At 43.3% G+C, this 25,816-nt stretch overlaps 1 protein-coding gene across 5 annotated transcripts; it reads left to right on the forward strand.

Moving 5' to 3' along the window:
* The first annotated feature begins 562 nt into the window (after positions 1 to 562).
* Positions 563 to 24,545, forward strand: klhl25 (kelch like family member 25). 5 transcript variants are annotated; one of them, XM_012959251.3, is made up of 2 exons: positions 563 to 692; positions 21,669 to 24,545. In XM_012959251.3, exon 2 carries the CDS (start codon positions 21,683 to 21,685, stop codon positions 23,450 to 23,452), a length of 1,770 nt encoding a protein of 589 aa, XP_012814705.1. In that variant the 5' UTR covers positions 563 to 692; positions 21,669 to 21,682; the 3' UTR covers positions 23,453 to 24,545.
* The last annotated feature ends 1,271 nt before the right edge of the window (positions 24,546 to 25,816 follow it).

Genomic DNA, 25,816 nt, shown 5'->3' on the forward strand with positions numbered 1-25,816 from the left:
GTACTGAGTGTTTAATAACATTATAATAATAATAATAATAATGTTCTGTTATTTGTTTTTCACTATAGCCTGTGGCGCTGATCTGCATTTTGTCTCGAATTGGTGATCCAGTGGAGGAACTGCAAAACAGTTTAGCAAAGGAAAAATACTCTGAGGGTTTACTTTCCCTTTAATCTTTCAAAAAAATAAAAACATTTTTTTCTCTTTTGCATTTTAAATTTCGCCACACACAATCCAACCGCAGAGCTTTAGTCTTGCAACAGACGCAATATACCTTCACTTCAGACTCCAGTTTGCAGTGTGATATCACAATTACATCATTACTACAGTCATCTGGTAGTTTCTCTCCACTTCATTTCGGAGCCCAATCCTGAGTCATTCGGTAGCCTCCACTTCTACCCCACAGAGCATCTTCAATGAACAAGCCGCTTAGCCGCACCGCCCCCAATAGATACGCCCATACCTACAGTCTCTCCTTCGGGACTGGCTCTTCCGCAAGCAGTCCCGCCCTCACATTTAACACTGCTCCGTGATTGGTCTGCTTGTGATGTCAGTTGTGCCGCCCCTCCCCGCTCTTGTGGGAACTAGTTTGTTTTCAGGCTTGTTACATTGTGTGTAGTACCTGGCTGGAGGTTTAGCCGGGTGGGATTGGTGAGCGGCCTGCGGTACTTGGCACAGTCACACATGCCAGGGTAAGTGGGTTTTACAAAGAGGGAAAGAATAGCGGCTCTGCGCAACCCCTGTGCGTGTGCGACTGACTCCGGCTTGTCTTCTGGCTTATTGTTATAGTATTGCTTGTATTCAGCACAACCCTGAGCTTGCCATAGGAACCCAGAGCCTGGGCTATTGGCCCTTTACTTTGTTCCTTACTACTCCTCTACTGAGGCAAGGGGGGCGAGGGTACATTGCTGGGACTGTTCTGGGACTTTTGTACCAAATGCCTGAGGCGCACTAATGTTGCAGCTTTACAGTACTTGTGAGACTACAATTCCCAGCATGCCCGGCTCTAGCAGCAGATGGAGAGCTGCAGGTTCAGAAGGATCTCTGACTGAACTCTGATCCCTTTGTAGGGGAAAGGTTATCTCCGGGTCACATGCTGGGATAATAATGAGCTGCCCCTCTGTATCCTGACTGCCAGGGAAGGGGGGTGCAGACTGCCAGGGGAGGGGGGTGCAGACTGCCAGGGGAGGGGGTGCTGGCTGCCAGGGGAGGGGGGTACTGGCTGCCAGGGAAGGGGGGTGCTGACTGCCAGGGGAGGGGGGTACTGACTGCCAGGGAAGGGGGGTGCAGACTGCCAGGGGAGGGGGGTGCAGACTGCCAGGGGAGGGGGGTGCAGACTGCCAGGGGAGGGGGGTGCAGACTGCCAGGGGAGGGGGGTGCTGACTGCCAGGGGAGGGGGGTGCTGACTGCCAGGGGAGGGGGGTGCAGACTGCCAGGAGAGGGGGGTGCAGACTGCCAGGGGAGGGGGGTGCTGGCTGCCAGGGGAGGGGGGTGCTGGCTGCCAGGGGAGGGGGGTGCTGGCTGCCAGGGGAGGGTTCTTGGCATTCTGGGGTAGCGGTTCACAGCAGGATCAGCCTGGGTGTGTGACCTGCTCTTTTTCCAGAACAGGTGATTAATTTAAACTATTCTAGATTAGCTCTGAATACAATGTTGCTTTATGATGTGGTGGTCATGGTGTGTATTGTGCCCTTTGTACTGAGTCAGATACCCAAAATTGTGCTGATTAGGAAATCACAGTGGAGAGCGGATTCTATTAACTATGGAGTAGTGTTGGAGCCTTTCCTTTGGCTCCTGCCTGCCTGCTTATTGTCTCTCTGTATGCACTGTTATATATATTTTATGTAGCACTGCTAATATACACTGAGCTGTACAGCGGAACAATAGATTCATAGAACAAACGGCTCAATACACTAATAAATACAAATAAATGCAGAGTACAGTTATAATCTGTTAAGGTTTTATTTTGGATTTCTGAGCATCTCATACATGCTGTCTGATACCCATTTTAAATGGGTTTTCTAAATATAATTTTAGGCAACTTTCCAATATGCTTCATTTAGACATTTTAAACCTATTATACCCTGCAGGAGTATAACAAAGTAAGTATCCAGAGATGCGCCACTGCTCTCCTTGCCTTTGGTCATGGGGTACTGCACTGTTCTTCTTTTAAAGATATTTGTAATTGAAACCTATATTTGTTTTTTATTATTATGACTTATCAGTCAATGTAGAGGAAATCGGTACATCTCCAGTATTTGTGCAGTATGAAATTGCACACCTTCTCATTACATCAATGATCCCCAAGCAGTGGCTCGTGAGTAACATGTTGCTCCCAGTGGCCTTAAAGCGATATAGACTCCCATTAAACCTGTTTTTTTTTTTTTAACACCTGCAATTGTGTTTTTTATGTTATGAGCTTCTAAACTGTTATTTAAAAAATTTCCAAAGTTTGGTCACATTACTATTTGGAGCAGATCAACTACTGCTCCACAAGGCAGCCATGTTTGCTCTCTTCTTCTGCACTGTTATGTAAATACTTCCATCAAAAAAACAGAAAAGGGAAAAAAAATCAACCAATCACATTGCCTGTTTAGGGGGCTCTCCTTCTCCCTTGTGTTACACACACAAAGAAATAGAGGATATGCTTCGCTCTTGCTGTCCCTTGCCTGCTGCAAAAGAGATCTCCCCCTCTACATTATACACAGAGAATTAGCAGACCCCGCCAGTCATTCAGAGTAAAGCTGAAGTAACAGTTCTCCATGCTAATACAGCGCTCTGGATTTGGACCTCAACTCTGAAAGACTGACGGTGTCTGCTAATTCTCTGTGCGTATAATGCAGAGACGGAGAGCCTTTTAAAGCAGGCTACGGACTGCAAGAATGAAGCTTGTCTGCTAGCTATTTCTCTGTGTGTAAAAGGGGAGAGAGAAGCATAAAAAGTATCAGCTACAAGACAGACTCACAAACAGCGAGGGACACATCCTCAGGTAAATGCTGCAGGCTCACAGGCATTGGGAAGGGAGGTCTCATTATGGTCATGTTTAGTTACTCTGGCTTAAAGTAAGGGTGAGGGTAAGCTTTCCTACAGAAATGTTCTTTAAGAGGTTGTGTTGAAAGAAAGTCAGATGGAGAAAAGGCAATTCCAGAGAAGAGCGGCAGATCTAGCCAAGTCCTGAATACGATTATGTAAATACCCATATTTATAAAGACTTCTCTTCTCTTTTAAATAACCCTCCTCCAGCAGTATCCTGCATTGAAATCCAATTCTGAAAAGAGCAAATAGATTTTTTTTTTAATATTATGAGGATTTTTTGTATTTAATGTGTGATGATAGTAACATTACTAAGCACCGGTTCTAACTAATAGCATCACCAATAGCTTGCTCTATTCCGTTTTCTCCTGGTGTGAATCTTTAATCTGCTTGATCTGCTTTGAACCTGCCAAATCCATTTGCTCTACATCTGCATTTGTGAGAACTTATTGCACTTTTAATGTGGATTAATTGTCTTGGACAATAAAACCAGTTTGTTTGAGTTTGCTGGAAGAACCTTTCTCGCATCCTTATATTTACTTATTTTGCACACAGCCCAAGTGAGTTGTAGTTACACTACCTTCCCCTTGATCTTCCTGTGTGTTAGAGTCCAGTGTACCCCATGCTCTATAGCCTAGTTGCTCTTTGTCTGTTTACAGCTGTAACCTCTACTTTGGCCAAATAACTGCCTTCTTGGACTAGTACCAGTAGAACATGGGTTACACTGTACTCTCTCACCCAGAATGGGCCTTCGCTAAGTGGAAGAGGAAGGTGAGGGTGTTGTGCAACTACACCTCCCTTGCTGCTATACAGAAAAATAAAAACAAAGGGAGCCAGAGATTCTTGCAAACAACAAAATATTAAGTGTTTATTTGACATTCATAGGGTTACTCACAATACAGCTTCAGAGGCCAGTGGTACAGGCAACACCACATACAGAGTGTAATACAGACTGACACTCCCCTGTGGACAGACTTGGCAGGAATCTCACTTCACCTCTGCCACATACCAGTAGTTTTTTTTAAGTTTTGTTCTGGACACACACACAATTGTGTTGCAACATTTTAAATTTTGCCACACACCATCCAACTGCAGAGGTCACCGAAAATAGCTTTATTCTTGCAACAGACACTATAAAACTTCACTTCGGACTCCAGTTTGCAGTGTGAGATCACAATTACATCATTACTGCAGTCATCTGGTAATGGGAGCCCAATCCTGAGTCATTAGGTAGCCTCCACTTCTACCCCACAGAGCATCTTCAGCGAAGAAGCCGCTTAGCGGCACCACCCCCAGTAGATACGCCCATACCTCTCTCCTTCGGGACTGGCTCTTATGCAAGCGGTCCCGCCCTCACATTTAACTCTGCTCTGTGATTGGCCAGCTTGTGCTGCCCCCTCCCCACTTTTGTGGGAACTAGTTTGTTTTCAGGCTTGTTACATTGTGGCTAGTACCTGGCTGGAGGTTTAGCCGGGTGGGAATGGTGAACAGCCTGCGGTACTTGGCACAGTCACACATGCCAGGGTAAGTGGGTTTTACAAAGGGGGAAAGGATAGCGTATGTGTGCTGTGTATTCAGCACAACCCTGAGCTTCCGATAGGAACCCAGAGCCTGGGCTATTGGCCCTTTACTTTCTTCGTTACTACTCCTCTACTGAGCTAAGAGGGGCGAGGGTACATTGCGGGGACTGTTCTGGGACCTTTGTACCAAATGCCTGAGTTTGCAGCTTTACAGTACTTGTGAGACTACAATTCCCAGCATTGTAAGCTCTTTTGGGCAGGGCCCTCTTCACCTCTTGTATTGGTTACTGATTGCTTTATATCTTACTCTGTATGTCCAATATATGTAACCCACTTATTGTACAGCGCTGCGGAATATGTTGGCGCTTTATAAATAAATGGTAATGTAATGTAAATGCCCGGCTCTAGCAGCAGATGGAGAGCTGCAGGTTCAGAAGGAGATTGATCTCTGATCCCTTTGTAGGGGAAAGGTTATCTCCGGGTCACATGCTGGGATAATAATGAGCTGCCCCTCTGTATCCTGACTGCCAGGGGAGGGGGGTGCTGACTGCCAGGGGAGGGGGGTGCTGGCTGCCAGGGGAGGGGGGTGCTGAATGCCAGGGGAGGGGGGTGCTGACTGCCAGGGGAGGGGGGTGCAGACTGCCAGGGGAGGGGGGTGCTGGCTGCCAGGGGAGGGGGGTGCTGACTGCCAGGGGAGGGGGGTGCTGACTGCCAGGGGAGGGGGGTGCAGACTGCCAGGGGAGGGGGGTGCAGACTGCCAGGGGAGGGGGGTGCTGGCTGCCAGGGGAGGGGGGTGCTGGCTGCCAGGGGAGGGGGGTGCTGACTGCCAGGGGAGGGGGGTGCTGACTGCCAGGGGAGGGGGGTGCTGGCTGCCAGGGGAGGGGATGCTGGCTGCCAGGGGAGGGGGGTGCCGGCTGCCAGGGGAGGGGGTGCCGGCTGTCAGGGGAGGGGGGTGCCGGCTGTCAGGGGAGGGGGGTGCCGGCTGTCAGGGGAGGGGGGTGCCGGCTGTCAGGGGAGGGGGGTGCCGGCTGCCAGGGGAGGGGGTGCTGGCTGCCAGGGGAGGGGGGGTTCTTGGCATTCGGGGGTAGCGGTCCAGCAGCATTAGCCTGGGTGTGTGACCTGCTCCTTTCCAGAACAGGTGATTGATTTAAACTTATTATTCTAGATTAGCTCTGAATACAATGTTGTTTTATGATGTGGTGGTCATGGTGTGTATTGTGCCCTTTGTACTGAGTCAGATACCCAAAATTGTGCTGAATAGGAAATCACAGTGGTGAGCGGATTCTATTAACTATGGAGTAGTGTTGGAGCCTTTCCTTTGGCTCCTGCCTGCCTGCTTATTGTCTCTCTGTATGCACTGTTTGTTTGTCTGATACCTATTTTAAATGGGTTCCCTAAATATAATTCTAGGCAACTTTCCAATATGCTTTATTTAGACATTTGAAATGGTATTATTGGAGCACAAAACCCTTTTATACCCTGCAGGGTTATAAGAAAGTAAGTATTCAGAGATGGCACCACAAATGCCACTGCGCTGCTCTTCTTGCCTTTTACAATGGGGGTACTGCACTGTGGGTAGTACTGGGGTGGCACGGGGGCCAAGGTGGCACAGTTATTTGTAATTGAAACCAATATTTGTTTTTTTGTTCTGACTTGTAAATCGATATATCTCCAGTATTTGTGCAGTATGACATTCCACACCCTCTTATTAGATCAATGACCCCCAAGCAGTGGCTCATGAGTAACATGTTGCTCCCAGTGGCCTTAAGAGGGGTGCTTATTTTTTTAATTCATTGCATGGAGGCAAGTTTTGGTTGTATAAAAAACCGGTGTAATGCCAAACAGAGCCTCTTGTAATCTGCCAGTCCACACAGGGGCTACCAAATAGCCAATTACAGCACTTATTTTGCACCCCTGGGAACTTTTTTCATGCTCATGGTGCTCCTCAACCCTTTTTACATTTGATAGTGGGTCATGGGTGAAAAAAAGGTTGGGAACCCCTGGATTAGCTCCTCAGTCTTCCTTGTTCAATTCAGCTGGTGTCCCCACACACTAGGATCCATAAGTAAAAATCGGTTTGAGAGCACTCTAGTGAATACATAAAATGCCTGTAGGCATTTGCTATGCTTAACAAAGAGCCACCATACAAGCTGGAAACATTGCTACTCTATGCCCCAAATTGCTAAATAAAGGCATTTTATTTATTCATTGAAGTGCTTTCAATGGATTTTTGTTTAGAATGCTTAGAATGACATTATTTCATCATCATCATATGTACTACAAAAAAGACCAGCACCACTGGGCACCCAAAAGTAAGTTATATAGCAGTGTAGCAGTGTGCCATCCTTTGTGTACATATCTATAAATATAAACTGTTTTTGGGTGGAGGACCCTTTTAACATTGTTTCACAGTTTGTAATATGACATCACTTGGTGCAACATTCAGTTTGCCCCCCTAGATTTATAGTCTCTGAATGACTACATAGAATTTTGCAAGAAATAGATGCACAAAGGCCAGACTAAATTAATTTTGACTGCATTGGGATTTCAGTGGGTCAGAGAGCACAGGAGTAATTGCAGTCAATGTGTCCATCATGGATGTGTTGCTTTTATCTAGCTACTCAAGTAACTGTTGCTCTATGGCAGAGATTGAATTAAGCAAAGAACTAATTGAATCAAGTGTTTTATGAAATGCCAGTCTGAAAATTAAAGTACTTTTAGTATCAAAAGTATAATTTTAGCCAGATTCATAGTGTCCAGAGTTTAAAGAGCAAGTAATCCCTAACATAAACCATAACCTATTTTTTTTAATTGTATTGGAAATATTATTTTGCTTAAGTTAAGTAAGAGTTAAGTCTCTTACCGTGGGACCAGTGCTTGTGCCAAGCTGCTTGATGTTCATGAACACCAGTACTGTGCACCCAGGGCAGTGCACTTAGGCTTCCCCTCTTAAGACTAGCAAAAGTACATGCTGGAAGCTAAAAGCCTGCAAACCAGAGCATTTTTGGGCCCATAACTGTCAGGGCAGTCACTTTTTTAGGAACTTAGCATTACAGTCAATGCAAAGGGACAGGGCAATTTCAAGTGACTAATATATTCCAGTGGAGAAGAAGCCCTGTAGGAACTAATATAAAGGTCATTTGCACAGATGCTTAGACTACTTTTATCTACATACAAGATAAAGTGGTCACCAGTGACACTTTTTGGTTCTGGCTGTGCTGGCTATGGCTGGAAGATAGGCTCCAAAAGCTTGGCAGCACGTTGCAACCCACTGACTTTAGTAGAGATTGGGGGAAGGGTTTGCCCATGTGTAATCCCACAAGAATCAGCATGTACTAAGTCATGCTATTTAGTCTATTCTTTATTGGGCAGATCTTCTTATTTATTTATTATTCTTATATTGTTTTATGCATTAAAATCTACAGAATTGTGCAGCTGCACAGTAAAGTATGAAATGCTAATTTTGGACCCAAAGTGACGCTACACAAGTGACTGTTATCAGCTTAGAGCTCTTGCACACTACTAGATTTTTAAAAAGCGAGTTCCAGTGACAAGTCGCTTGTCTTTTCCTAACAAGTGATTACTAGAGATTTCAACAACGGAGCGATTCTATTTCCCACAAATCCAGGTGTTCTATTCCCTGCCCGCAATTAGAAATTACATTCAGTGCAATGGGGAAATCACAGTGACTTCCTGCTCAGTGGGTTTTACTTTCAGCAATTCCAATAGTTTTGAATAACAATGCTTTCTTCGTAAAATCGCTCAAAAAGGGTCTCATATCGATTTGGAGCGATAAGCAATTTAAAGTAGTATTGTTGGTTTAGGTTCTGGCAATTCATATTCTTCTCTATGTAGAGACAAAATGAGCGACTTGTCGCTGGAACTTGCAGTGACTAATCTCTCTGTGGGACATTAGCCTAACTTTTTGAAGCACACATTGGTGCACAATAACTTCAAGGCTGGGATCAGCTAACAGTTAGGCAGGCTTCATTGAGACAAAAAGGTTGGAGTTGATGGATATGTGACTTTTGTGACTTAAATTACTATGTAAGGTCCTAATCTTTTTGTCTTCCTATAAGTTCAGAGCCATATAAATCTAGGCTTCTGACATAATGCTGATGTAAACAACAAAGAGGTAAAGAAGCCCAATCACTATTAATCATAATATTTATCATCATCATTTATGGTGCCAGCAAGCTTCACAGTAGTGATGTGCAGGTTGACCCACAGGACACTCGGGTTTGCCCTTAGATCAGGCATTGAAATTGCAGGTTTAAGTTGAGTGTGGGCCAGACTGGCAGAGTATCTGCTGGCATCTTCTGCTCCCAAGGTTCCCCTGTCTGGGATCTTAAAATGCACACAGAATTGTACAAAGTGGAAATATGTGGGTATGGGTTGGGTGCGGATCCTACAATGGCAATATTTTGCTGGCAATCTGTGGATTTTGTCAAATGCCCGCATATCACTATTACACAGTGCTTTACAATAATTTGTAATGAACAGAAGTCTTACGATAATTCAACAAACTAAGGTTACAGAGTAAAAATAGGATCACTGGGCCCTAATCAAAATAGCTTACAACCTAAAGGACTGTTAATAAATAGTCTCACATCCACAAAATTGTTGTGTCCTGTGCACTGGCTTAATACATTGTGTGTAGAGGGTATATGTGCCAGCCTTAACTCAAACTGTATTGAGAATTCAGATGGTAGCCTGCACACCTAAACAAGCTCGACACAGCCATGGAGGGCAGCGAAGGTAGGTCAACATTTCCTTCCTAGTCAGCATACTGTATGTAGCACGTTTTCTTGGTATATTTTTTTTTAGTTAAAAGTGGTGGTGATCATATTAATATGCCCATTTCAGAACAGATATTCTGTTTATGCATTTTATCTACATACTATGTGTTTAACATAAGCATCTATAGGTTGTCATATGAGTTAAATAGTGCCCATTCCTGGTTAAGATTGTTGCACTTGCATAGATTTCCTGGATATGCTGACTTGTAGGCAATCTTGGATGGTGTCCTATAATTTATGTAATTTCTCTCTGTCATCAGATTGCCTTTAACGATGGATGATTGCATGAGGGGGCTAGCTCATATAAATGCCAAGCATCCCAGACTGTCCTGGCATCTTCTTATTAACCAGATGGCATCTTCCATTGTAAACATTTACAGTTTATATTGCAGATATGTAAGGCTCTGGCTCGCTGCTCTCTGGTATGAGCGTCTGGAGCATTGGTCTGTTTTATTGTGCACTGCAATAATCAATTAGTGGAGATCTATTGTTTCTCACTTTATTATACAAATGGGAAGTTATGCTTCTGTTGATAATATTGATTGCTTTTTTCAGATGTTTTTCAAGATAATATGTACAGTTTTGTAAAGAACCTAGCTTTAGGGCTTTTCTATATGTGTACTCTTGTGGTTTTGTTTGATTAAAGGTTGGTGCAGCTGCTTAAATTTGTTTTCTTGCAACACAATTGGATAGCATGTTTAATTGGCTCTTTTATGCTATGGGATGTGGTCCAGTCGGACAAACTGTCTATAGATTTGCTTTCCAACTTTCAGGATTGTGGGCTAATATTCAGCTGTATTACATATTTATGAGCTGGATCATAATAAAATGCCATATGTCATATGAAGTAAAGCTAAGCCTTTGGGTTGTATAAGGACAATAAAAAATTTCTTGGAGAGTCATTTCAGGCTCACAGACCACTGCTGAACAGCCATGCCCTGAAGCTGGAACAAGCCATGCTGTAATGCTGGGTACTCGCATCTGATTAATGTAGAAGTCTCTGGGAGTGATTGTCGGAGACTTCTATATTATAAGAAATTACAGTCAGGCTAATAACTGTATTGTGAATGAGTGCTAAACAGGTATATTATATTTTCCACCCATGTAGTAGCTTAGCTGCAATGAACCATAGGTACAGTAACTCTTCAACATATCTACCCTTGTTACTTCCCCAGTATCTCTGTGGTGACTTCTGCCAACTGTTTGCTGGTATTCCTGTGCCCTTAGGCTTTCCCAATTGCACAGCGTGCCTGACTGGTTGCCCATTGGAGCACAGTTCACATGACAGACATTCCTATGTTCTGATAAAGGGACACAAACAACATGGAGGTATGGGAGAAGCAGCAGGGGTAATAATTTGCCAATACAGTATCTCTAGACTGGAACACAGCTTCACAATATACCAATGAGTTTAAGAATAAAGATAAGTTTTCTGTGTTTCCTGGGTATATTTCATACAAGTATTGTAGGAACAGAACTGACGCATTCTAATTCAAAGGATAAGCCGCACATCCATAACATAAAAATCCATCCTTTATTTTTGGCTAGTAAAAGTACAAAATAGGCCTTAGATTAAAGGCTGGAATGTGTCAGGTAGAGTTACACCTGACACTTTTGCTACACAGCTCCCATAAATACTGTCTGTAAGCTAAATTCGTTGTAAATATACTTTTTTTTGGTAAGATGCTAGTAAGTATTCATACATTTTTGTATAAAGATTTGTTTGTGTTTTCCTGCATAGCTGAATGGTTGAATGTAAGGTGCAAGTCTCATGATCCCTCACTGCACAAAAATGTTTAATTGCCAGGGGATGTAGGTAATGTAATAGAAATAATATTAGTACTGATGAGAGGGCAGAGGCTCAGCTTGGTGTCGGTCCCTTCCTGTGTGGAACCAGTGATCTCATTCTTGCTTCATACTCTATTTTCTGCCAGACCGCCCGTTCTGCTGACTCTCCTATTCTGGGAGCTGTGTGTGTTGTTGCTAAAAATCTTTTGTGGAATATGTAGTATACCAGTGCCATTCCTGTTTATACTAATTCTAATTTGTAGCAACAAGCAAATCCTGCTCAGGCCTTGGTGGAACTCTAGGAATGTGCTGCTCTTTGGGGCTGAGGGAGGGAATGTGCTAGATCCTCATTTATACCCTGTTTTGACTGCTTTAGGAATCGCTTTGTTCAGGAAATCGCTGAAAGCCTCGTTTGTTCCCTTTATCTTGCAAACGCTTTAAGGCAAGATTATCTCCATAGAATATTTTGAAAATCAAAATATTTGTAACAGATTATGCAGTTTGTACCCTCCGGGGCAGGGAGTGCAGTCCAATTAATTATTTTGATTCAAAACAAGTGGAAGTGCTATATTGCTTGAATAATGAAAAATCCACTCACACCACATTTCGAGGAAGTCGCCCCTTCTTTGTGTACAAAATGAAATGGCTTCCCCGCAAAGAATGTGGCACACTTAAGGCCTCCATCCAGTCATGTTATAGCATATAATATCATAAATAAATAATGTCAGTAATTACAATTTTTTATTAGACCTAACAGCACCCTGCCATGATTGTGTTATCTCATTGCATTACACTGAAACTGGGACTCCCCAGAAGGCTGATCTAATGGAGCTGACTGGGTCAATGCTGGGCTGCTGTGATTTATTTATCATTAGCTTACAATCTAGTGGTAGATCCTGATCTACCTTTTGGGCACCCTTGGTCTATGTGATAATAATATAAATAATGTATTGATAACTGAAGTAGTTAATACCATATCAGTATTGTGGGTAATAAACACATTCCTACTTGCTGTGGCTTCCTCTTCAGAGCTCAGGAGCTTTGTTCTGATTCTGGAAGGAAGCATCTCAAAGCTAAATATGATCCTTTTCTATTTTAGGCACCCCCAAGTGACTTTAATCGCTTACCTTTTTACCCCGGGCTGGTGCCCCTGTTAGGAGAAAACAGCACCAGCCCGGGGTACCTGGAGCTTTGCGGTTTCTCCTTCCGGCTTCGTTTTGCCGGCAAATTCCTGGGACAGGCGCATGCGCAGTAGAGTGTAAAGCCGACTTCTCTGTTAAAGTTCCACTATTTACTCTTCTGCGCATGCGCGCACGCTGAAGCAGGAAGGAGGAAGCGCATCGCTACAGGTACCCCGGGCTGGTGCTATTCTCTCCTAACAGGGGCATCAGCCCGGGGTAAAAGGTAAGCGATTAAAGTCACTTGGGGGTGCCTAACATTTTGGCACCCCCAAGTGACTTTGCCTTTCCTTGTCCTTTTAAGGTGAACATAGTAACTTTTTATTGCTTATTTTTCTATTCTGGCCCTCTCCTATTTATATTCCAGTTTCTCATTCAAACCACTTCTTGGTTTCTAAGGTAATATGAATCCTAGCAACTAGAAAACAGCTGAAACTCCAAACTGAGCTGCTGAACAAGTGAAATATTTTAAAAAATACAAGTAATAAAAAATGGAAAAAACTGCAGATTGTCTTAGAATGTTATTTTCTGCATCATACTAAAAGTTAATTCAAAAGTACCGCTTGGTTTGATAGCTCTGATATAATAAAGGTGTTGCATTAACCTTGCAATTCCACAGCTCAATTCATCCTCTCAGATTGTAAGCTCTATGGGGCAGGGACCTCCTTCCTACTGTCTCATACCACATGGCACTTATTCCCTGTGTATTTATATATAATTATTGTCTTGTCCTCCCCGTGTGTAATATATATATATATAACACAAGAAAAAGGGAAAGTTGTGCTCAACCACTAAATTGTAAACCATTAGGCGGGGGTGCAATGAGGCTGTGACCACAAAATACATATAAACAACCGCAAAAGATCCTCTGCACTCACCCATTATCAATATGTAGAAATAGGACATTAAGTAATCTCTGTGCATTCAGCTACTAAGAAATGCCCTCCCCCCCCAGACCCAAAAGAGGAATTGTTTGTCCGTACATTGCAATATACTTCAAGCTGGCCAACTACGTCAAAGTCATCCCTTCTGGCCAGTCCTACACTGACCTATATAAGTAATTTAAGATTAGTACTGAGCAAAGGGACTAAGATTTATCTGCAACATTCTTGCTTATAAGGTTAAAACCCCCATATGGTTGCCCTTTTATTGGCACCACTGGGATCACCTGACTGTAGCTGGGAAGAGTGGGGGCTACAACATGGAGCTGGCCACTGCTCCTGTATAAACAATAACACAAGAAAAATGGAAAGTTGTGCTCAACCACTAAATTGTAAACCATTAGGCGGGGGTGCAATGAGGCTGTGACCACAAAATACATAAAAACAACCGCAAAAGATCCTCTGCACTCACCCATTATCAATATGTAGAAATAGGACATCCCAATGGAGCCAATAAAAGGGCAACCATATGGGAGTTTTAACCTTATAAGCAAGAATGTTGCAGGTAAATCTTAGTCCCTTTGCTCAGTACTAATCTTAAATTACTTATATAGGTCAGTGTAGGACTGGCCAGAAGGGATGACTTTGACGTAGTTGGCCAGCTTGAAGTATATTGCAATGTACGGACAAACAATCCCTCTTTTGGGTCTGGGGGGGGGAGGGCATTTCTTAGTAGCTGAATGCACAGAGATGTCTTAAAGGGACAGTAACACCAAAAAATTAAAGTGTATAAAAGTAATTACTATATAATGTAATGCTGCCCTGTACTGGTACAACTGGTGTGTTTTCCTTAGAAAGACTACTATAGTTTATATAATAAAGCTTCTGTGTAGCCACGGGGGCAGCCATTTACAGGAGAAAAGGCACAGGTTACTTAGCAGATAACAGATAAAACCCCATTATATTCTACAAAGCTTATCTGTTATCTGCTATGTGCCTGTGCCTTTTCTCCTTTTTCCCAGCTTCAATGGCTGCCCCCGTGTTGACATAGCAGCTCATTTATATAAACTATAGTAGCGTTTCTGTTGCAAACTTACCAGTTTTACCAGCGCAGGGCAACTGTACATTATATTTTAATTACTTTAAAACACTTTCATTTTTTGGTGTTACTGTTCCTTTAATGTCCTATTTCTACATATTGATAATGGGTGAGTGCAGAGGATCTTTTGCGGTTGTTTATATATATATATATATATATATATATATATATATATATATATATATAGATAGATAGATCTGCCCCAAGCACCCAGTCATCAGGCAATAAATGTACTTTGCTGCCGGTAAATCTAGGCACACATCCCAACCTTTGTTAAGCCAAATAGCATGTGTCCCAGTTCTATTATGGCCTGTGAGGCTACCAGATAATAGCATACATAGCCGAACCTACTGATATAAACAAATATCCATTTACAAAAGGCTTTGTACAAAATATCCATTGCCCTTACATTTTAAGAGGGCATTTTTAGAAAAGGCAGCAAATATGCATCCGACTTACATATAGGATAGGATCCCTTTATCACTGACTTAGGTGTTTGTGCCTGTTCCTGAAGGGGAATAGAAGAAGAATATATACAGTGCATATTGCCAGGGATTGTGAGAATATTTTTTTATTGCCAAAAATAAACCATTAAATCCAAGCTTGGCCCTTTCATACCTGCTGTCATTGTAATTTTAAATGCAGGGGGCCAAAGCGTTTTGATTTGCAAGTCTTATCCTGGCCTGGTGTCAAAGGGAATGAGAAATCTCTTTCTTTCTAGGAGCTGTTCCCCTCTGCTGTGGTTTTGTATTCTGTCATCTCTCCAGTATCAGTGGGTTAATCTCTTCTCCAAATGGCTTTGCAGGCCCAGAAGCTTTGAAGTTCATTATCTTGTGCAGAAAAGCCCTGAAATGCTGCATACTGGCTAAGCAACATGGGGAAATATAGGGCAGAGGTCTGGAAAAGCAACCAGCATTACTCAGAGAAGTGCTTTGTGCAATGGAAAACTTCTTATTATTTTTTAAAATCCTAAATGCAGTATTATAGGGACTGCATATCCATAGAAACCAACTTTTGCATCATGGGTAATAACACATATAGCGTCTGATTTTTTTTTCCTAAGGTCTAATAGGCTTGTAACAACAAACCTAATTTATTGACACATAATGTGACAAACCTTAGTTAGGCTCTTTATTTCTAAACATCTAAATAGTCTACATCAGTGCTGTCCAACTTCTGTTGTACTGAGGGCCGGAATTTTTCCGACCTACGTGGTGGAGGGCCGATAATGGAAGGCAGGTTTGACCACTCCCCCTTTTGAAACCGCACCCACTTGAAACCACACCCATGTTATCACATGACCATACCCATATTAATGGTTGTAGTACAGCAAAAACCTGCCATACTCTGCCTGCCCTACCCTGCCTGTGTGCCATACTCTGCCTGCCCTACCCTGCCTTTGTGTGTGCCATACTCTGCCTTCCCTACCCTGCCTGTGTGTGCCATACTCTGCCTGCCCTACCCTGCCTGCGTGCCATACTTTCACTGTGTGTGCCATTCTTGGCTGGTTTGTGCCATACTTGGCCTGTGTGTGCCATACTCTGCCTGCCCTACCCTGCCTGTGTGTGCCATACTCTGCCTTCCCTACCCTGCCTGTGTGTGCCATACTCTGCCTTCCCTACCTTGCCTGCGTGTGCCATACTTTCACTGTGTGTGCCATTCTTGGCTGGTTTGTGCCAAACTTGGCCTGTGTGTGCCATACTCTGCTTGCCGTACTCTGCCTGTGTGTGCCATACTCTGCTTGCCCTATGCTGCCTGTGTGTATGGCACACACAGGCAGCCTACAGTGACACAATGCTGGCACTGCTCCTACAGTCTGCACAAAACTATATATTAAAAAACTTTTTAATTGCAGTACCACCACAGTATATGTTCTTTTTGTAGTATGCAGGGATTATTTGTGGGTTTCTACTGCTCCTGAGGTGTGAACAGGGGAACAATGTGGGTGATTACAGCCTGAGCCTGAGGTGTGAACACTGCAGGGGGTGAACAATGCAGAGATTAAAAGGTGTGAACAGTACAGGGGATTACATATTTAAACAATACAGCCTGATTACAGCCTGAATCTGAGGTGAGAACCATGCAGGGGGGCAGTTAATCACAGTACTGATACCATTTAAAGCTTACACAAGAGTAAGCCATCAAAGCAGCCAGACAGGTGGGGGGCCACACAGAGGGGGGTCGCGGGCCGCATGCGGCCCGCGGGCCGCCAGTTGGACAGCACTGGTCTACATGATCCTTTATGCACAAAATAGTGCAACAGTGAAACACAGGAGTAGTGTGTATACTTAAGAAAAGTGTAGAGAACCAAGTCTTTGTATTGTGCAGCTGTTCTGACTACTCGAGTACGGTGGTGTGGGGAAGCTATATTTTCTCTACTTTGCTACATCTGGTTCAATAGGCGATATCTTGTCTAGATTATCCACAATGGAATATGCAACTGATGCAGTCTCTTTTCTTTCTGGCACCTCTCTGTGCGCTGATCCATCACCCCTTTTATAACCCTTGGAAACAGCAACTTTTGGACAGTGGGGTGGCGAGTCCTTGTCCCTATGTACATAAGGCAGTGATCCCCAACCAGTGGCTCATGAGCAACATGTTGCTCCCCAACCCCTTGGATGTTGCTCCCAGTGGCCTCAAAGCAGGTGCTTATTTTTGAATTCCTGGCTTGGGGGCAAATTTTGGTTGCATGAAAACCAAGTCTAATGTCAAAGTCTTCTATAGGCTGCCAGTCCACATAGGGGCTATTAAGTAGCCAATTATAGCTCTTATTGGCACCCCCAGAAACCTTTTTCATGCTTGTGTTACTCCCCAACATTTTTTCAATTTAAATGTGGCTCCTGGGTATAAAAGGTTGGGGATCCCTGACATAAGGCTTTGAGCAGGACTGGTGTTAGTACTTTCTTTAGGAGTGTTCCTCCACGGGATCTCTAGAAATCTTTGCCATATGTTGGTTTTGCTGCTTCAGCCCTGCTGTTAGACTCAAAGTGATAGGGCAATGATGTACGTATGTATGTATAACTTTATTTATAAAGTGCCACAAGGGTACGCAGCACTGTACAATCTTACACAATACAAAATTACACACAGGGAGGACAAGCGTTATAATAAATACCATAAATATATATAAATACACAGGGAGTAAGTGCCATGTGGTATGAGACACGGTAGGAAAGAGGTCATTGCCCCATAGAGCTTACAATCTAAGTGGAATGTGGAAGTGCGGTGTGAATGTGTACGTATGGGACGCAGCACTTTCGCATCCCCAGCTTGATCGTGGTCCACCAGGAATCCACGGGGGATCGACTGGTGGACCACGATTGACGTATTGGCCACCTCTGCTCTAAATAAATCCTGTAGAAGATCCTTAGCCAACTGTCTGGCAACCGGACTGAAGCTTCTAAATCTCTGTCAAAAGGAGCTTGTTATAAACTGGGAGGATCCTAGCCTTCAGCTTGCTGTTTCCATCGGAGAGCTTTTTCTCTCTCCCACCTCCCTACACAGAGAACTAGCCCCTCCCACCTCTTCACACAGAGAACTAGCCCCTCCCACCTCCTCACAAAGAGAACTAGATAGAAGGCAGGCTTTAACTTTCCCATGCCTGCTGCTTCTAAGGGCCTTCCCCCTACTCCCCTCTTACACACACACTTACTTCTTCCTCCCACCTCCTCACACAGAGAACTAGATAGCAGGCAGGATTTAACTTTCACATGTCTGCTGTTTCTAAGGGCTTTCCCCCTACTCCCTCTCCCACCTCCTTACACTTAGAAGTAGAGAGCAGAGGGGCTTGATCGTTCCCCTGGCTGCACCTTAGGGCTTTCCCCTCTTACACGCACCGACACGGAGCTTTCTCCCTCCCACCCCCTGGCACAGAGAGGTAGGTAGCAAGCAGCTTTAGCTTTCCCTGCCTGCATCTCTCCCCCTCCCCTGTTACACACAGGCACACCCGGGGCTGAAGCTCCCATGCAGGTAAAGGCACAAAGGCCACTGAAGGGCCAGAATCACAAGTCACTGTGATTGGACAGATTTGAAAACTTTTTTTTTTTTAAGGGAGGCATTTAAATTCAAGCCCAGAAGAGGAGAGCAAACATGGCTGCCCTGTGGACCTGTCATTGATTGCATGATAATGGTAAAGTGAATAAACTTAGCAGATTGTTTTATAAAGAAATTAAAAGTTGATACCAATGTAACACAGGGGCAGGTGTTTATTGGCTGTCAGTATCACTTTAAATGGTCTTTGTCAGCCTTCATTTTTGTTCACATATATTAGAGAAGAGTGGTAAGGATTTACCCGAGTAGGGTACATACCCTGACATTCTCTGTACTTTCTTATTATCTGGTTTTCATATCTCCAGAATGACTTTTTACCTTGTCTGGATCTGGGTCAGTAGCTGCCCCATGTATGGTACCGGTAGTGTCAAGTTCTGTTTAGCTTTCTGGCTTTTCTTAATGGTGGCCATTCATGGGCAGATTTATGCTGCCGATTTGGCCCCTTCAGAGAAGCTTATCTGCCTGTGTATGGGTCCCTACCTGACCATTATCTGGCTGAAAATTAGGCAGGTTTGATTTTCCTTTTGGATTGAGGATCATATCTGCACGTTGATGCGGCCTTTGATCTGACTGTCTGCATATCAGCGTATGATCCAAACGTTTGCCCAAGGGGCAATTCATCGGATCAGCCTGATTTTGCCTCTTGCAGGCAACTTCGGAAACCAAAACGATGCAAAGGGCTTTCCACCGTTGCTGGTGGAAAACCTTTTGTATAATTAAAGCATATACCCTTCTATTGTACAGTCCTGCCGGATATATTGACAATTTATAAATGTTATGAACCTCAGAAGATAGAGAGAGAAGTTGGGTAGGGAGTGGGCGGGTTAGGGTCAGGTTTTACCTGTACATCACTAGCTTGTGTAATGAGCATTATGTCTTGTAACAAAAAGAGCCGTGAGGTGCTAGTGGATACTCCTGGTACCTTTAGTACCACCAGTAACATATGCCAAAAAATCAAAAGAGAGATCACTTGCAAATCAATAACTGATAGTGTGTTTATTCCATGTGACACCACAAATAACAACGTTTCGGGGGGTTGTGTTACCCAGTCCTGAATAAACACACTATCAGTTATCAATGAGCATTCCGTGATCAGTAGGACTCTCCCAACAGGAGCCCCTGGGATACCACACTTTGCAGGTTGGGTTACCAGCTTTTCTGGAAGAAATACCAGCCTTCCTATATTTTAGTTTTTTCTGTATTAATAACAATTACCCAAGCATTATTTTTCCAGGCTAGGGTGGTATAATAGCAGCCAGATGGCAACCCTATTCATGGGTGAATACAATTTACAATTGTTACTAATACGTTTATTAACACAGCTACAAATAGTGACCCTCAGCCTGCCTCTAGTAGTATAAAAAGGGCAAGTGGCTTAGTGTGCTGTGATAGCACATAAGTACTATGTGACATAAAAATGTGTTTGTGGTGTGGGAGTCAGACAGAGGCAGTGATGCGCTCTCGGCTGTTTGGCAGCATAACGCTGGCCTGATTTATTGCCAGATTTGGCTCTGTAATTTCGGTTTGAATGGGGATGATGCAGGCACTTTAAGTATATCTCAGTTTCCACTTACAACATATTTTTAATGCCAACAAAATGTTTTTTTATTTTAAGTTTAATGTTTGGTGTTTATAGGATTAGGCAAATATTTCTTTCCAAACTAGAATAGCAAGGGAGGGTCTCTTCAGATTGTGCCAGATGCAGTATTATTTTGCTGCATATCTCAGTTCAGTACTGTGATTAATATGAAGTCTGCACACAAATTCTAACTGAGCCACACTTACCATGCTTGCCCGTTGCTCCCCAATAATAGATGGTCAGTCATTTAGAAAGGACTTTTCTTAGAAAAAGAAAATATAAGGGGACTGTTATTTTGTGCTTTTCATATCGGCACCTTATTGTTCATATGTCAGTGTTCTGACTGGGATGGCTTTATTTACTGCCTTGCATGTTTGGCAATGTTCAATAAAGTGCCGAGAGCTGTACATTTATCTGCTGTTGGTTCTCTCAAGCAGTAGGCAGGGAGGGCACGTGCCATTATACTGAGCAGATATTAGCATTGATTTGTGTGTGGCGTCTCAGAGGCGCATCTTGTACCAGCTAAGCACAATTTCACAAGCGTCTAATCATTTATCCTTTTATATTCATGTCATCAGTAAGCAGATACTATATCCAATAGCAATAGGCATTTCCCCCACAAAAGTACGTCTCACTCATGGCATAAGCTTTCCATAATCTTCCCAGCACATCTCATCATCCAGTTCTCTATCCGTTCTCTATCAGTTCTCATGTATCTGTGCTTGCACAGATTCATCCCATGTAAGTAGCCCCTAGGGTTAAGGTTAGACTGTGGAGTACCAAGCATAGAAGGATGATAGAGGAGAGCTGAGGGGTAGGAGAGTGGGTCACTGACAATTGAAGGAGAATAAGTAGAGGGCAAACAATAGGCAATGAGTTGTGTAGGGGGCACATCAAGACAGTAACAGTTGGGGGCATATTTATTATGCTGTGTAAAAAACAGCCAGAACTTGTTGAAAATAACAGCGTAAAATCTGGCGTTTGGACTGCGATCTTCTCTGTTTAATTTACACAGCTTTTTACGCAGCAAATTTGTTTTACACAGCTTAATCAATATACCCCTATGAGTACGGGACAATGCATAAAAATGCACATTACATATTTCACCGCTGCTTGTGCCCTAAGCTACAGAAATACACACTTGTGGAACACTCACTCACTTACTCTGAATACTGCACTGTATTTATAGGGTAAGTGGTGGCCACATCCTGGTTATCTTTGGAACAGGCTCTAACTTACCTGTCATTTGTATGTGAAGGCTACGGAGAGCTGGGAGTGCCCTGTACTTACCACCTGCCTATAGACTCTACACCCTGTGTTGGATTCCTAATCTGGTGCAGGCCATCATGACCCCAGGCACAAGGGATAATTGCATGGGTGCTAAGGGGTGCAATTTTTCAGATTTTTGAAGATTAGCAGAATGGCTCATACTACCCTATATGACTATAATGATCCCCTGACTCAGCATACAGTTTCTGCAGCACAGGGAAGCAGTATATTATATTATGTTTACATTTGATTGATTTTTCTGGATGTTGCTGTGGAATATTGCCCAGCGTAGCAAAGCTGAGTCTTGTGGGAAAAAAAACATATGTCAATATGCCTTTCGTGCATTGTTTTTAAGTAAATTTTGCTTTTCTGGGCACATTTCTAAGTAATTCTATTTTAAAATAAACCTACCCTTCTTGAATAAAAATGCATCTGCTAGAGCGAATAATTCTAACTTCCTACATTTTTTTTTCAGCCATAAATGTCATCATGTCTGTCACCGTCCATGAAAATCGCAAATCACGCACCAGTACAGGATCCATGAATATCTCATTATACCATAAACTCTCACACTCTGACTGTGTTTTAAACCACCTAAACACCATGCGAAAACAGCGGCTCTTTACCGACGTGACACTGTGGGCTGGAAACAGATCTTTCCCCTGTCATCGCGCGGTGCTGGCAGCCTGCAGTCAGTATTTTGAGGCCATGTTCAGCAATGGCTTGCGAGAGAGCCTGGATAACACAGTAAATTTCCATGACAGCCTTCACCCAGAGGTACTGGAGCTCTTACTTGACTTTGCTTACTCTTCCAAAATTATCATTAATGAAGAAAATGCCGAATCTCTTCTGGAAGCTGGAGATATGCTTCAGTTTCATGATATACGGGATGCAGCTTGTGAATTTTTGGAGAAGAACCTTTATCCCTCAAATTGTTTGGGAATGATGATTTTGTCAGATGCACATCAGTGCCAGAGACTGTACGAGCTGTCCCTGAGAACGTGCTTATCCAATTTTGCAACTTTGCACAACACCGAAGACTTCTGCAGTCTTTCAAAGGACATGGTGCTTGACTTGATCTCCAGCGATGAACTTGAGATTGAGGATGAGCAGGTTGTTTTTAATTCTGTACTACACTGGGTAAAGGAGGACTTGGACAAAAGGAAGGATTACTTTCCAGAACTGTTGAGAAAGGTAAGGCTGGCTTTGCTCCCGTCTGAATTACTGAAGGAAGCTGTGGTTTGCGAGGATTTAATTATTGCAGATGAGAGGAGCAAATTAATCATGGATGAAGCTGTTGTCTGCAAGAAGAAGATACTTCAGAACGATGGAGTAGTAACAAGTCTGTGCGCCAAACCACGGAAAGCAGGTCACACTTTACTTATTTTAGGAGGACAGACTTTTATGTGCGATAAGATTTATCAAGTTGATCACAAGGCCAAAGAAATTATTCCAAAAGCCGATCTTCCAAGTCCAAGGAAAGAGTTCAGTGCCTGTGCCATTGGGTGTAAGGTCTATGTAACGGGTGGACGTGGTTCTGAAAATGGGGTGTCTAAAGATGTTTGGGTTTATGATACGATCAATGAAGAATGGTCAAAGTCAGCCCCAATGCTGATTGCAAGGTTTGGGCATGGCTCTGCTGAACTGGAGAACTGCCTTTATGTCGTTGGAGGGCACACAGCAGTTGCGGGAGTTTTCCCAGCCTCTCCATCTGTGTCATTAAAACAAGTTGAAAAGTATGATCCATTAACAAATAAATGGACGATGATGGCACCATTGAGGGATGGTGTAAGTAACGCAGCTGTGGTCAGCGCTAAGCTTAAGCTCTTTGCCTTCGGAGGCACTAGCATACATCGAGATAGAGTCTCCAAAGTGCAGTGTTATGACCCTGATGAGAACAGATGGAGTATTAAAGCCGAATGCCCACAGCCATGGCGTTACACTGCTGCAGCAGTGCTAGGAAGTCAGATTTTTATCATGGGGGGTGACACGGAATTCACAGCAGCTTCTGCATATCGCTTTGATTGTGAAACCAACCAATGGACAAGAATAGGAGATATGACTGCAAAACGTATGTCGTGCCACGCGTTGGCTTCAGGGAATAAAGTGTACGTGGTAGGAGGTTACTTTGGGACGCAGCGGTGTAAAACGTTAGACTGTTATGATCCAACTTCAGACTCCTGGAATAGCATCACCTCAGTGCCTTATTCTCTTATACCGACTGCTTTTGTTAGCACTTGGAAGCATTTGCCGGCATGAGCAGGTCTGTAGAATAAAGAGCTAAACGGATGCCTTCTAGTTTGTTGGTGCTCTGTCAGTTTCCTGCATCTGCCTTCATGGTGCAAAAACACTTCTAGATCTAGCGGCGTGATTTAAAGGAAGCTCACCATCAAATGAACTTGTAATTTATGCAGCTATGCAATTGGTCTTAATCTTTTATTTCCCTTTCAATTTTGTGTCTTTCTAGAGTTAATCTTTAAATGCTCAGGTCAATAACCGCGGCCAGGCTGGAAAGGTTACTTGGTTATTTTTCTCTCTTTCCAGTCCTTCCCGCATTCAGCCTTGATTCTGACTTTGAAGTCGGTGCTAGGGTCACTGACCCATTCAACCAGATAACAGTAACAGTCAATAATAATACCAGGATTCTCCAGCTGGGGCCTGCAGTCCAGTGGTGTTCCAGTAGAAATTGATGGCCTTTTTAATTGACTTAACTATATGGCAATTATTTTTATTATAATCTGGCTCCTGAACATGTGCCATGGTGCGCAATTAGTCCACTGTATGAAGAAATTCCGCACTGCTATCCATCATATTTAACTACTCTTTTATTAGAGTTTTTTCATAATGCTCCACATAATGGGAAAACCTGTAATTTGGTAATAAATATTAAGAGTCTAATTTTGTTAATATATAACATGAGAGCAACAAATAGGGTTTGTGCTGAACATTCCTTTTGCCTTTTATTATAATCACAAATTCACAATCTATGATGATTGTTATTTCTTGAGCTAAACAGGGCACATAGGGAAACTGAGGGTATTCCACGGCCCCGTATACAACCCCTTACTTACAGCAGAAGTCCACTATGCGGGCGAAGGGGTATTACTTGGGCACTGGATTAGCTTAAGAAATAATAAAAATATAGATTTCAGCACAAGCCCTATTCATTTCGCTCATGTTGGACCATGGAGTACCCTGCCCCTCAAATAGTGCGATTATTCCCTTTCTTTGTGCTACTATAAAAATTAAATTAGGCACATATTAAGGAAGTGTATTGTTACAGAATGTTATTTCTTGATGTTTCATGCATGGAATTAACAAACCCCAAAGCCATAAATCAAGTGGTCTCCAAGCAGATTGTGGATTGAGTCATTGCTCAGAGGCCCTGCCAGAGGGAAAAGCCAAACTTCTAATCCAAAGGAAAGTGATATTACCATTAACCAGTTTAATTGCATCTTAAATGGGACACACATATGATGTGTAGGAACAGTAAAAGCATTGCACATATGATGTGTAGGAATGCTGAGAAAGCATCTTTCCCACCTCCTAATCGCTGCCAGTGAATGTAATTGTGGGTTTGTGTGTCGCCCTGGGCAAAACCTGTCATCCTCAGCAACATTCAGCCTTTTCGCATACAGTATAGCATTACTCTGGGCTGCGCATCTCCGCTGCATTCATCCAGTTATACTCAAAGCTGGCCAACAAAAGCTTTGCTGTTAAGTGGGAGCTGTATTGTACTGTACAGGGGATACCAACACACCTCCACCCACCCTACACTAATACAGAGCTAACACAGTGGTGTAATTGAGGTCTCTGTGCTCCAAAACAAATTTGTGCCACAAACCCAAATGTAATGTGCAAACAAAATGGGCGATTGTGGATCTATGGATCTGCATCTATATTATAGACCTGCAGCACTGAAAGGAAAACTATACCTCCAGAATGAATACTTAGCCAATGGACAGACAATAAATATGTTTTTTTTATGTCAGGTAAATATTGTCCTTTTACATCCTTTCCTGCCATTTAGTGATGGGCTGTGTGCTCCCTCAGAGATCACCTGACAGGAAACAATACAGCTCTAACTGTAACAGGAAGGACAGTGGGAGTAAAAGACAGAGCTTTGCCCATTTATTGGCTGATGTAGTGTAACATGTATGTGAGCACTGTAAACTGCATCATCCCAGGTGCCTATTTATACAAACACAAAAAAATCCACCAGCCCGTTGCCAGAATCTTATGGCTAAATCTGGTGCTGGCTGACAGCACTGGTACAGCAGGATTTCCTTGCCCACTGATCCCCAACCAATGGCTTGCAAGCAACGTGCTGCTCACCAAAGCCTTGTTGCGCCCAGTGGCCTAAAAGCAGGTGCTTATTTTTTGAATTCCTTGCTTGAAGGCAAGTTTGTATAAAAACCTGATGTACTGACAAACAGAGCCTCCTGTAGGCTGCCAGTCCGTATAAAACCTACCAATAGCCAATCACAGCCCAAATGTGGCACCCCACAATATTTTAACATGCCTGTGTGGCTCTCCAACTTTTTATATTTGAATGTGGCCTTTGCCTGTGTATTTCTGTTTGTGGCACCTGGGGGGCACAGTAGGACCAGTTTTATGAATAGT

Source organism: Xenopus tropicalis, chromosome 3, assembly GCF_000004195.4.
Source record: "Xenopus tropicalis strain Nigerian chromosome 3, UCB_Xtro_10.0, whole genome shotgun sequence".
NCBI lineage: Eukaryota > Metazoa > Chordata > Amphibia > Anura > Pipidae > Xenopus > Xenopus tropicalis.